Source organism: Benincasa hispida, chromosome 3, assembly GCF_009727055.1.
Source record: "Benincasa hispida cultivar B227 chromosome 3, ASM972705v1, whole genome shotgun sequence".
NCBI classification, from domain to species: domain Eukaryota; kingdom Viridiplantae; phylum Streptophyta; class Magnoliopsida; order Cucurbitales; family Cucurbitaceae; genus Benincasa; species Benincasa hispida.
The window spans coordinates 51,409,529-51,423,859 of record NC_052351.1 but is presented as its reverse complement, the minus strand read 5'-3'; the positions used below and the strand labels follow the sequence as shown (position 1 = coordinate 51,423,859).

General features: G+C 34.9%; 1 protein-coding gene across 1 annotated transcript; it reads right to left on the bottom strand.

Annotated features, from left to right (window-relative positions):
* Positions 1–6,814: 6,814 nt before the first annotated feature.
* On the bottom strand, positions 6,815–13,451 carry LOC120074777. Its single transcript, XM_039028023.1, has 10 exons — positions 13,215–13,451; positions 12,259–12,460; positions 11,856–12,019; positions 11,626–11,771; positions 10,598–10,660; positions 10,426–10,518; positions 9,110–9,271; positions 8,740–8,831; positions 7,933–8,096; positions 6,815–7,818 (listed from the first exon to the last, which is right to left on the bottom strand). The coding sequence occupies exons 1-10, from the start codon at positions 13,414–13,416 to the stop codon at positions 7,520–7,522; spliced, it is 1,587 nt and encodes a 528-aa protein (XP_038883951.1). The 5' UTR covers positions 13,417–13,451; the 3' UTR covers positions 6,815–7,519.
* Positions 13,452–14,331: the final 880 nt, after the last annotated feature.

The following is a 14,331-nucleotide window of genomic DNA, read 5'->3' as shown; positions in this document are numbered from 1 at the left end:
ATAATATACTTTTTTTTATTTAAATAACCAAAGTATTGGGTAGTTATTGGATCATGGTAACCGTGAGTTAAAAGGAAAATGGTTTTCCTATTTTGAAAAAAAGTTTACAAAAGATTGAAAAAGTTTTTGGGTTTTCTTTCCGCGCAAAAGAAACTCACGAAGTCGTCAAGTAAATTCAGATTAACTAAACGACGGCTGAACGAGCTGAACGATCGTGCAGAGTAAAGCTAAACGATTGTGTAGTATTTACTAAACGATCGCATAGTTTTGCTAGACGATCGCTTGCCCAAGGTAAACGATCGTGTAGAGTCTGTAGGCGACAAACCGAGCTAAACGATATAGCTAAACGATCGCATAGCTTTATCTAAACGATTGAGCATCGACCTATACGATAAGTCTCTGCCATCTCCCACTTGCCCAGTTGTGTACGCGATCGTTGTTTCCTCCGTTCGTCTGCCTCATACTAAGTCCGAACAGAGCCCACCCTCTGGATTCTCACACCGAGAATATCAAGGTCGCCTTGTTGGTGGTGTCAAACTCAACTCGACATCGTCGAGGTTTTCTGGAGGCAGTTCGTGGTTCTGTAGAGGTCGTTCACTGTTGTGGAGGAGTTCATGACCGAGGAGATCGTTGAGGACGAGTGCAAAGTGTTCGTATTGTGTTGCTACGGTGTTGCGGTCGTGTAGATCGGGTGTTCGAGGCTGCTGTTTTTCGAGTGTTCATGTGCAACGAAGCGTGGAGACGTTTCTGCCGATGTGCGTAGAGTTTGTCTCTTTATGCATTTATTGTTCATGCTATAATTTCTGCATTTGAATTGTATAACCGCTTTTTTTAAGTCGACTGTAAACATATGTTCATTCATGATTGTAATTTGGAATAGTCTTGTTCCACTGCTCATGGAAATCTCGCTTCCAATTTCCTTCACTTTTAGTCATAGTCCCTTCTTTACTGCTTCTGAAAGGGCTATAAATTCAGCTTCAATAGTGGAGAGGGCTACTACTGACTGTAATGTAACCTTCTAACTTAGAACACACCTTTCATATAGGAAGATATAACCTGATAGGGATCGCCTCTTGTCTAAGTCTCCAGCATAGTCAGAGTCAACATACCTTACTAATTCTGGTTCTTTGTCTGATAATTGTTGATACAGTAGTTTGGCACTTGAAGTGCCTTTAAGATACCTCATTATCTATTTAGTTGCCTCCCAATACCTCTTACCCGGATTAGCCATGCACCTACTTACCAGACTTGTAGCATAAGCAATATCCGGTTTTATAGATACCATTAGGTACATTAAACTTCCCACAACTTGGGAATAAGGAATAGTTGACATTATCTTCAAATGTTCAATATCTGATTCTTTTGGTGTGTTCTCTGCTGAAAGTTTGAAATGATTTCAATAGGAGTACAAACCGATTTAACTTCTGTCATGTGATATTTCTCGAATAACTTCTGACAATATTGAAACTGATCAATATTAAGTGTGCATGATTTTCTGTTTCTGATTATGTCAGTGCCTAATATTCTGTTTGCATTACCCATGTCCTTCATTTCAAGTTATGATTTAAGTAGATCTTTAACTTTATTTAAGTATTGCATAATTGTTCTTGATAGCAACATATCATCCACATAGAGAAGTAGATAGATAGAATGTGAGTAAGTGTTAGTGTTTATATAAACACAGCTATCGTAAGAACTCTTAGTAAAACCATTCTTTTGTAAAAAATCATTGATTCTTCTGTTCCAACACCTAGGAGACTATTTAAGGCCATATATTAACTTTTTAAGTAGGCAAAAATGATCTTCTTTCCCTCTGACTTCATACCTTTTAGGTTGATTAAATGACTTCATCTAAGAAACCATGTAGGAAAGTTATTTTAACATCAAGTTGCTCTAGCTCTAGATCATGCTGAGCCACAATGGACAGTAATAGTCTGATAGAAGTTTGCTTGACCACGGAAGAAAATTATCTCATTGTAGTCAACACCTGGTCTTTGAGTAAATCCCTTAGCTACCAACCTAGCCTTATATCTAGGTCCTTGAACATTAGAGAATACTTCCTTGTATTTATAAACCCATTTGGATGCAATTGGTTTGCACCCTTTAGGCAAGAGAGCCAACTCCCAAGTGTCATTCTTAACAAGTGATTCAACTTCTTCATTCATTGCCTCTATCCACAATTTAGCTTTAGGACAGCTTACTGCTTCTTCAAAAGTAGAGGGTTCAGCTTCATTATTTAGGTCTGAAGCATTTAGAGCTAAATTGATATAGTCATCATATCTTGAAGGGGGCACTATAGTTTTTCTTTGTCTATCTCTTGCTAGGCTATAACCCCTTAGATCTGGTTCCCCGTGCCCTGGATCAAAAATAACATCTTCTACATCTTCTTCATGTTGAGGTAGTTGATCAAAATGTGATTGTGAGCTTGAGGGATCAGTAGTAGGGTTAAGAACTTGCTCCACCTCAATTGTATCATACTTTCCTTAAGGCGTTGTAACAATTGGAGTAGGTTTTTGCATGAACATTTCAGTCTCCCTGAAAATGGTATTTCTACTAATAATACACCTTTTTTCTGTAGGATGCCACATTATGAAACCCTTCACTCCTTTAATGAAACCTAAGAACATACATTTCACTGCTCAGGCAGCCAACTTCCCCTTGTTCTGATGTACACAACCTGTGCAACCAAACACCCTTAGATTATTTAGGTTAGAAGGTTGTTTGGTCCAACTTCCTTCTGAAGTTAGCATATCAAGAGAGGCATGAGGGCATCTATTAAGAGTATAGACTGTGTAGGATGCTGCCTCAGCCCAAAACTTCTCAGAAATAATAGCATCTGACAATTCTCACTCTTTTCATGATTGTGCTATTCAATCTCTCTGCCACCCCATTTTGTTGAGGTGTATACCTAACAGTCTTGTGTCTAATGATCCCCTATTGTCTACAAAAAAACTTTAAACTTTTCTACACAGAACTCGAGCCCATTATCAATTCTAAGACATTTTATTTGGCTGTCTTCAACCATAGTCTTCCATTCTTTGAATTTATCAAACACTAAGTCATTAGATTTAAGGAAAAATATCCAACATTTTCTAGAGTAATCATCTACAAAGGTTAAAAAGTACATGGCTCCACTCAAAGATCGGAAAGGTGAAGAGCCTCATAGGTCCGAATGCACATAATCAAGGATGACCTTGGTTGTATACTGAGCCTTGATAAAACTCTGCCTTGTAGCTTTGCCTATCACACGATGCTCACAGAAGGATAGGCTTTGATGAATTCTCTTAGATAGAATTCCTTGATTGACAAGAGCTTGTAGACCTTTGGCACTAATATGAGAAAATCTTTTGTGCCAAAGATCTCCTTTAGTAGGCTGTTTAGAAGTCACAACTGAGGCTGAATGTAGTTTCTGAACTCCTCGAACAACATAGACCCCATTTATCTTGATCCCTCTGAAAATAGGCTTACTATTCTTCAAAACTTCACAGTAGCCTTCCTTTCCTCTATATTCACAACCAAATGAGTCAAACATGCCTAGTGAAATCAAATTTCTCTTCAACTTAGGCACATGTCTAACATTTCTTAGTAATTTGACTAATCCATCTTCAAGCTTAAGTGACACAGAACCAATACCAACCACTGGCCATGAGTTATTATTATCCATGTATACTGAGCCTCCATCCAGATCTTTGTATGTGTTGAACCAATCCTTGTGGGGTGTCATATGAAAAGAATGCCCTGAGTCTAGAACCCAGTCTAGGTTCTTATCTGATCCAATATCTGTATTTTGATTTGATGTAGCTAGGGCATTTGAATAAAAATAGGAGTCCTCATAGACTAAGGCTTTTCCTGATTGACTTTGCTGGTTTTTTTGTTGAGGCTGTGATTGTGATTGCTTATTCTTATGTTCATTTTTCCATTTCAAGGTTCTACAATCCTTGATTAGATGTCCCAACTTCTTACAGTATTTGCATCTAACTTTGGTTTTTTTCTTTACCTTCTTCTATTGAATGTTGCTTCCCTTTTTCCTTGTTACTTTGTTTAGACTTCCCTTTAACAAATAAACCCTCAGCTATGGGTTTATCTTCTTCGCTGGTTAGGAGTTCCATTTCTCTGATTTTAAGAGCTGAGATTATTATATCAGTTGTTAAAGAGTCTCTACCATACTTTAGGGTAATCTTAACATTTTTATAGGAATCTGGTAGTGAGTGAAAAGCACAAAGGCTTCATTATCGACTCCAATCTCTTCACCTTGAGTCTTAAATTCGATTGTAATCCTCTTGAAGTCATCTAGATTTTCTGTTAAGGACTTTGAGGAGCTCATCTTGAAGGTGAAAAACCTTTCCGTCAATAAAAGCTTGTTCAGCAGGTTCTTTGTCTCGTACAACTCATTCAACTTAGTCCACATCTTGAATGCTATTTCTTGGTCCATTCTTGTCTTAATACACTGTCTGACAAATTAAGAACAAGAGTACCATGAGCAATTAGCTCCATATTCTCCCTCTCTTCTTCTGTTCCTGTGGTAGGTAGCTTGGTTGGATCTTCAAGAGCTTTGTGAGCCCTTTGTTGCCTCAAGGTTGCTTTGATATTGGTTTTCCACAAGCCAAAGACTCCTTTCCCATCAAAATTCTCAATATCATATCTTAGTATTGCCATTTCTTTTTCCTTTGATTTCGAAAAGCTCCAAGATTCACTTTCTTTTAGTTCTTGAATAATCTTGAAGTTTTCTTGCAGGCTCTGATACCACTCGTTACTCTGTTGGGATTTGAAAACTAAGGAACAACAGATTGATTTGGGCTTTGCAAAACGTAAAAATTAGACCTGAAGAGGAAAACCACTTGCTGCTTTTGAAATCAGCTGGAAGCTAATACCTTGTGCTAAAAGCACAATTCACGTGAAGAAAGATCTTGACCTTACACGTTGATGATCAGATTTAATTGCAAGCATTCGCTGAAATGGATTGATTTTAATGACTAACAAATGTTTACTCTTTTCTTTTAAATGCCAAACGAAAGAGAAAAATAAAAGTAGGAGGAGTTATCGAAATGCTGCAATAATGGAGATTTAGATGAAGAACCAGTGCAAGAAGGTGAAGTAGATGGAGAGGAAAGCAAAGATACCAATGATTAACGTGGTTCGGCAAAAAAAAAAAAAGCCTACATCCACGGAGAGAAGTTGTTCATTAAGAGAAGGAGAGATAATTTTCTTTTACAGAGATGAGTATCTTCTTTTTTCTTTCTTCTGATGTATTTTTCTAAGTACATAAATAAAGATTACAAAAGTATTTATAGACAGTTCTGTGTATAACTGAATCAACAAACTTTGAAGTTGATTTCACATTTTTTTTATTAACAAATTATGGAAGGATAGGGTAGGGTTCCTTGTGGGATCGAGTTCCCCATGAGGGGGCCCCCCCCCCCCCCCTCCCCCAATTTTTTAAAAGAACCTAATAACTTGAATAACTACTATTTAAAAAGTTTTAATTAAATAGCTAAATTTTTTGTTAATTTTGACGTGATTAATTCACATGTATAAGTTGAATTTAAAGAGAAATTACTCAAAATTCATATAAAAAAGAAATAATTACCTATTAGATTATTCATATATATAATTTAAATTTAAATATTCAATATAAACAAATTCATTGTCTGAGTTATTAACAATAAAACTTGAAATTTAAATATAATATTTATATAACAATAATAATGATAATAATCACGTAATAATAATAATTACAATAAATTAAAAAAAATGAGTAAAATGGAGTGGGGACTGAGAAGGGAGACGTCACCTTGTTTAGCTTACATGAATATTTTCCCACTTCTTCCATCATTTCTCGCCTAAATGAGAAAAATGAACATTTCTCACGATGGAGACTATTTATGAGAGTTTTATCAAATCACATGGACTAAAATCTAATTATAAACCATATGAACTAAATTCTAACTTTCTCCCAACTATAAAAACCACATTTGTAATTTAACCTTTATAACTATTGATGAATAGTTTTTTTAAAAAAACAACAAATATCAATTAAATTTTGAAAAAAAAAAAGACATTTTTAGTCCCTAAATTTTTATAATAAATTATAATATCATTCTTATACTGTCCTATTTTTCAATTTTTATCCAACAATCTAACCATTGCCAAAAAAGAATAATCATCTTTTAAACAAATAATAAAGTTTAGAAGTATTTTTTTAACCATTTTAACACAATAAGTTGTGTTTGAAAAGTATGCACATGACCTCACAAATGCACAAAACACAATCAAACCAAGTATATTCTTACAAAACAATTCTCTAATAGCTTTTCTAACATTTTTTCTCTCTTTTGTTGTTGTTTTTTTTTTTTTTTTCCTAGAAAACCTTTTTGTCTTGTTGAAGTGATTTATTGCAAAAGAAGTCAATCAGCTAATATTTAATATAAACTATTTACTCCTCATGAAACATAAATAAGCTTGGTTTAATTTTAAGTTAAATTAGCTATTTAGTCTAGTCTAAATATTGACAACTTAATCCACAAGCTTCAAAAATTCCAATTTCAATTACATTCCTAGATTCTTGTTTTGTGTTGTTAATTCTTACCACTAACATTAATTAACAGAAAATAAACTACATTATTTAATATAACACCAATTGGATAAGTTTGAGAGATTAACTTTACTAGCAATGATGATTAAGGATAAACATAAAACTAACTAGAAATAACTAAATTTAAAATTTATTGAAAATAAACTAGCTCTTTCGAAGATTTTTAAATTACAGAAATTCTATTAAAATAGAATGAAATCAAAACTACATGGACCAAAAAAATATGTTAATTTTCTATTATTCATTTTTCTTTCTTTTCATCTATATATTCCAAGTTTCTTTAGTTTACATTGCCAAAAATAAATTCAGATGTCTCATCTAGACAATTAAATGATAGACTATTACAAAAGAACAATGATTACAATTAGAATATTCTTGAAAATGACAACCGTTATAAAAAAAAATGGAAAGAAACTGCACCACTCATTCCCATACATTCAGACAGTTATGAAACTCAACTGGGAAGGAGGTATGTGGCTTCAATCTCTAGGACTAAAAAAATGCCATAAAAAGCTGTGTGTAGTAGAGGTGTCAAACGCATCCCACCTCGTCTCTGGCTTGCAGAGTTGCAGATTGTGTTGAATCATGGATGATTCTGAAACATATAACACTTCAGGTCGTGGTTACATCTTAGATTGACTCGATTCCATGCTGGCCAATTCAACAAATGCGATGAATAAAATCACGTGACACAACATAACACGGTATATGATACCGGTGAAGTATCAGGCCAGGTCGATTTTTCCATGTGTGTCAGGGTCGCAAATTCACAGGTTGACCTAATCTATGAGACACTTCTAGCTGTTAGATTTGTGGTTCAGAAAATTCGCCAAACTCGTGCATCTCAACCGGCAGAATCAAATTTCCTAAGAACCTACTAACCTAGATCCTATGCTTATCCATGTTAGGAGATACAGATGCCTAGTCTTACCAGTTTAAAAAGTTGAACCTACTGCCACTAGCAACAACATTCTCATTGGTTGAATCAGATTCACTTCCAACAGCTTCATCTGAACTATCACTTGGGAGCAGTTGAATCCTGTCCGCATGCTCCATGATCCAATCTGTGAATTCAGGGGATGATGCCCACTCTGCCAATGCCTGTCGGGTCGAATCTCTAGTGAAATCATCCCAGGCCTTCTTTGTGAACTTCTTTCGGTTGCGGGTCTTGTGGAAGGTCGAGTAGTAGTCTTGACCTTGCACCCCGGAGGACGGAGAGATCATCCCTGCAAGCACACATCAAACAATGAAATGGTAAGAGGCAGAACAAAAGATAGTCAACATGTACAATAGCCGAAGCAATAGAGCAAACTGCCAACAGAAAAAGTTGAAAACAGCACCTTTAACAGGCGAATTCGGCCAAGCTGGGCTGTGGCTATCAGAAACTCTCCATTTCCTGTCTTGAGGGTTTGATCGGCTAAGGAATTCAGGATGAATCCGCTTCCCAACAATTTGCTTATTCTGCCGTTTCCAAGGGCTGCCAGATCCAGAATATGATTGATTCCTAACAAAAATAAAACTATTTTAGGTGGTCTGATGATATGATCAGTATTTTATATATATATATATATCCGAAACCATATTTCAGAACACAACAAGAACAACCTGAGAGGCTGGGGAGAAGGAACCGGGCCAGGGGCAATTAATACAAGAGTATGAATTGATAAGGTAAACAGTTCCATTGGTACAAATAGATGAGTTAACCAGGCCTTCGCCACTATCTACTAGACTAAAGCAGGATTTCACATACTTGACCTGTTTTTTAAGGAAGTAATGAGAAGCCACCGTTATTGTTAAGATAAAAGGTAAAAAGGGGAGAGGAAATGCTTGGTGTTCTCCAAGATCCACTAAACATACTTATTTTGTATGACATTTAAGATGAAAAAATGATCACCAATCTAACCGAAGTAACTTTCTCCGAGAAAAATATGAAATATCCACTTTCAAAATTTCAACATTTAAACAAGTGAAAGCTTTTAATTGTCATAGATGCAGCAGAGCATAAAAATGATTAAAATTGCTCCAGAAAATTCTTTGATTGAAAAACATCTGCTTTAAACATGTTAAGAAAGTAGAAAGGCAAGTATTATTGAACTCAGACCTAACCAGACCACTTCAGAAAGTAAATAGACGAGCAGATGACTTACATGGTACCAAGCCGCTTCAAAGAGGAGATAAGATAGCAGACGGCCCAACAGCAAACAAAGGCACCAAGTGCTAAAGGAGCGTCAGAGGTACTCTGTAAAATAAATGAACCACAGAACAGTTAAGCACTTGACTATATTGTTTTTAAAGACTTAAGATACATAACAGTTAAATACTTGAGACTTCTTTTCTAAAAAAAGAAAAATTTCAAATAAACTTGGAAAATATTACTCCAGATGTAACAAAATATTTTGAAAGGGTACACCAAGAAATCAACTTCTATCTGATTCCCCCTCTTTATTCAGGTTAATGAAATTCTTAATTAAAAGTTTAAATGTGGCACAAATCCAAGACACAGAAGCATTGACACACCTGAAAGATAGACGTAGCTCCGATTATACGCATTGCCCATTTTACAAACTGGGCCACACCAACATCAACATTCCCATCCTCTGAGATCACAAACTTTCGGACAATCCAGTAACCCAAGGCAGCTCCAGAAAGAACGATCCCCAGAAGTAAAAAGATGGCAACCTGTAAGCATATGAGAAAGAAGGATCGAGAATTAGCAAATATATCAATGGAAAGAAAAAAGAAATATAATTGCGATCATAGGTCACTGATCTCAGTCCTTAGATTTAATGAAAGGTTCTCATTCATTTATTTTGAAATAAGCAGGCCTCAATCACCAGCATGTAATGGGATTTAGTCATCCTTTTTGCTTCTAGTAGGTCCACTTCTAAATTATTTTGCAATTATAGTTTATCTCAAATTGTCCCTACTCCTTTGCTGTGTGGGGATATCCCATCTCCCCTTCCTTTTGTAACTCCTCTTTTAATAATGAAAAGTCTGTTTCTTATAAATAAATAAGTAAACTTTTTTGTGCGTTGTTGTAACTCCTTTGGATTGGGGATCGTCTTATCCCTCTTTTTAATAAATTTAATACATCAATGATAATAGATTTTTACCCAAGTCCAATTTTTCTAACTCGTGGTTACGATTGAATAGAAAAATAAGGGTCTTCTGTTCTTTTTCCTCTACAGAAACGAATAGATGATCCCTCTAAAGAGATATGAGGACCAACACAAGTGTCACATACCTTCTTTGTTATATAATACACCATGTAGGTTCCAAATATTAGAAGATTGTGAGGGGAAAACAATAATAAGACAGCATAAAAGAAGAGAAAATGTTGGGATATCTAAACACAGAAAATATATAAACACACTAAAGATAATTATATTGCAATATCAATGAAGAAATTACAATATCAATAGCCTTTCGAGAGGATTATGACTCTCCCACGAACAATACATTAAGGACTAACTTACCAAAATGATTCTCTCCTACAAACCCTAACCCCTTCCATTTATAACCAAACTACCTCTTCTAATTACCATTATATTTATACCTTTACTCTACTACTTTCCCAAAACACCCTTATTTGTACTCTCACATATGAAGAGATGACTCCTAGCCTTTAGGCGGTCACCTTTCTCCTTTTTTAAAAAAAATATATCTCTATGTGTTTCCATTTGTTATCCAAAAATAAATAAAATAAAAACTATAAATTTATACATATGATGCAATGAACTTGAATATACTGTAAGCATGCACTCTAAAAGGTAAAGTTAAGAATCTCATTTGAAATGCGTTAAAAAGTAAAAGCAAGAGGAGCTTAGACTTACAGGATTATGCATCTCTTCTTTCAGTCCAAAACTGAGAAGAATTGAATTTACCAACATTGCAAAGTGGTGAACAAGATAGGATCCTGCTCCAAGCTGGAAAAGACGATGATGCAACTTTCAAGGATTGCTCGACTGAAATAAGTAAATGCAAAAACTCTAATGTTATACTCACCACTGATCCATATACAGTGAGGTAAAGGACATTCTTCCTTCCAGTTGGCAACAACTTCATTCCCTGCATGATTAACAATACAGTAAGGGGAAGAAAATATTTTAAGCTTGTGAATAAGATACTAGCATGGAAGGTTCTGGTTCATCAACCGCCAAATTGACAAAGATATGGTATGGACTCAAATTCTTCGTTACTATAATCTATGAATACTTGCTCGTGAAATTTGCAATATCCAAATCTTGTAGGGTGAAATAGTCCACTATCAATTTCCAGTAATTACTAACTTCATGTGGTTATTTCTGAATAATAAATCTCAGCCATGTCATCGCATGTATTAAAATTCCCCTGATCAAATATTAAACTTCCTTCATAAGTATGTTATATAAGGTAATCAGATAAACATTGAACAGCAAACCTGAGAACTCGAACAATGAAAATAAACTCATAGGAGAACATAGCAATGACTAAATTAAATTTGCATGGCTGATCGAATATATGTATTTAATTTGTAAATTCAGATAAAGGAGGAAGCCAATTGAAAAAGTAGACATGAAAAAGAGGTGATAGATATGAAATTTTGATATGTGTAGCAAAAAATTCATGTTAAACAAGGTTTCATAATTATGATGACACATTGCATAGGATTATTTATCCAATTGTAATTTATTTGTTGTTTTATTCAGTTGATAGATAGGATCTGGTATAAAGTGATCCGGGTTAATTTATCTTAATGTAAGTGTTCATTGTAACCTAAACTAAACCTGAGATAACCCCTAATTTCTTCCAAGCTTCAGAAATCTCATGATTAAGATCTATCTAACAAAACACAGAAAATAAGAAAATTTAAAGCCGAATATTTATTTTTTGGCACCAACCCACCTCCAATTCCCATTAAAATAAAGTACATACAAAAAAAAACATTTAAACATACTACCCTCATATACTAGGAACTAGGGAGTCAAAAAAAAATTAATGTTAGTCTTATTTTGGATAGGAACTTTTTCTTTTTTATTGTTAATATTTGGTACCTGAAAAAGAATGATTAACACGACGAGGAAAATGCCGAGTGCCATTGAACTGCTGTAATAAAAAGGAACCCAGCTGCTGACAACAGGAGCAAGCAGGAGCAACATAAATCCCAAAGCTAGACACAACAGACGCCACCTTTGAAAATCTGCAAGAAATTAGAAGGAAAAAAAAATTAACATACAAGTAAAATAATTTAAGATTGAAACTCAATAGCCAATGTTATAGACACCTTCTTCAATAGCAATTGTGACAGGACCACTTAGAGGCGTGGCATTAATAACTTTAACATCAATATATCTGACTTCATAAGGAGACATGGTGGAGCTCCACAATCCCTTTTGAAAAGTTTTCCACTCATCATCTTCACACAGACACAATCCAAGTGAATTGTTCCTGCAGAGTTAACAGTGAAAAGTATTAGAAGTGTTGTTTTGGAGCAGCTTTTGCAGACAACAAAAAGTTTCCAACTTTTTTGACTTGTAGTTTCGCTAGTATTCAGTATTTCAAAAAGATTTTGAATCCTATCCATTGAGACTTGCCCATGGACAGTGTAAGCAGCACAAATACTCGTGTCTTCTTCAGCTTAGAAGAGGCTAGTGGGCAATGAATATCAGACTATGGTACTCACTTACCAGTGAAAACAAACCTGAATTTTTGTATGTTGTCTTTCAGGAATAGCAACAGATGGAACTGCAGTGACTCGAAAAGAACTGGCAAAACTTCCAAGTTTTAATCTTGAAAGACCAGAAATCCGAACACGATCACATTGTATATCACTGGCTCCAGAAAGTGAAGATGGAAATATATCTTCAGCTGGGTGCTCGAGGTCAATACCTGTCAATTGTAATGTTGAGATTAAATCCAAGGATGTTAACTAAAAAAGTGCAGCAAAAAAAGACAAAAATGTAACAGATCAATCGCACGAGAATCTTATTAACCAAACTGTGCTTTACATACCACCTGATGTTAAATCAAAACATTAAATCAGCAAAAATATATCAGATGTGATGCGCACGAAAAAACAGTTAAAGGAGATAATGTATTACATAAGGATCTTGAACGTGCGCAGAAAATGATCAAATACGAAACTCAATTGAAAATACACATTGAACTTGAAAGACGGGCATATAAAGAGAAGCCCTGACGATAAAACCACAACACATTGGTAAAAAAAAGGACTTAGAATTGACACTCGTGGACCCTAGTAACTAGTCGTTTTTCCTCTATTCATACTCTGACAAAGCACTGCTTACAATACAAGTTACAACCTACAATCGACTCAAACGAACAACACAGAGGGCAAAAAAAAACTAGCAAACCCTAATCCGCAGTTAAATCACTAAAACATCCTGCATGAATGTGGCATGAATTCGAAAACCCAACTCGGGGAGACAAAAACACAGCCACCCAGAAGGGTAAAAAGGCACCCCGATCACAAAATCAACCATTCCTCCCACAAAACCAAACGAAACGCCCTCTCTCACAGACTAGAAAACCACCCATAAACATCAAAAGCTCGTAAGAAAGCTAGAAATGAAAGAAGAAAAAACAAACAAACATTGAAACTAGGAAAAGGTGAGAGAGATACTCTTGAGGGCGGTGTCGTGAGCGGCGTGGCAAAGGAAGGAGAGAGAGAGGATGGAAAAGAGAAGAAGGGAAATGGGCAGGGAGGATGAGGCGGCCATAATCGCTATTGGAATTGGGTGAGCTTGGAGATGGAGGTTTTGCCTAATGGAAAAAGAATGTGGCGGTCTATGGATTTGAATTTCTTTGCAGGTTTGATCTTCCATGGTCTGTGTGATAATGAGCGTCTTCTAAAGCTCCGATTGCGTCCGCGCCAAGCAGTCGCGTTTCGGTGACGCGGTAGGAGTTTTCGAGTGTTTTTGGGCCTGGGCCGATGTGGTTTGATTTTTTGGCCCAAGCCCATTTACGTTCTTGAACTGAAATAAAGTATTTTTTTTAAGTACAAAAGTGGGTTCGAACATCTACCTCTAGGATCGGAGCTTATGCCACAAACTCGCATCAAGCAAAATTTATGTCATTTTGAAATATGGTCATTGGATTTTTTATTACATATGTAGTTAAATTATTATTTAATTGATGATATTTATGAAAGGTCTAAATTACCTCGACAATCTACCAAATCTGAATAAACAAATTTAAAGTGTTTAAATTATAAATATATACTAGTTGAAAGACAAGTGCAACGTGACTTAAAATTTATTTTGACATAAATTTTTATAAGAAAATTTAAATTGTGGTTCGATTGTTTTTTAACATAAAATTTTGGTCCAATATTCATTGAGTTTAATTGGTACATATTTGGCTAATTTAAATATAATGTCTAGAGCTCTATATTTTTTTTGTTTCAAGTTAATTTAAATTGGATATGAATATGAAGCAAAACAACATTAATGAAAGCTAGCTAATAATTATTATTATTACTAATTTAAATTCATAAAAAAAAAATGTTTCTTTTAAATGGCAATCTCCTTTCTAAAAGAATAAACAAAGTAGTCAATCAAAAAACCATTTAAGTACGTTAAACCATAAATAAGTATTTTAATATCTAATCCACAAAATCAAAGTTGCAATTTAATTCTTTATATATATATACAAAGGAAAAAAAATCTACAAACATTGATAGAAATCTCTTAATTAAGTGGATATATCAAATTATTATACTCAATTTCGATTTATATTTA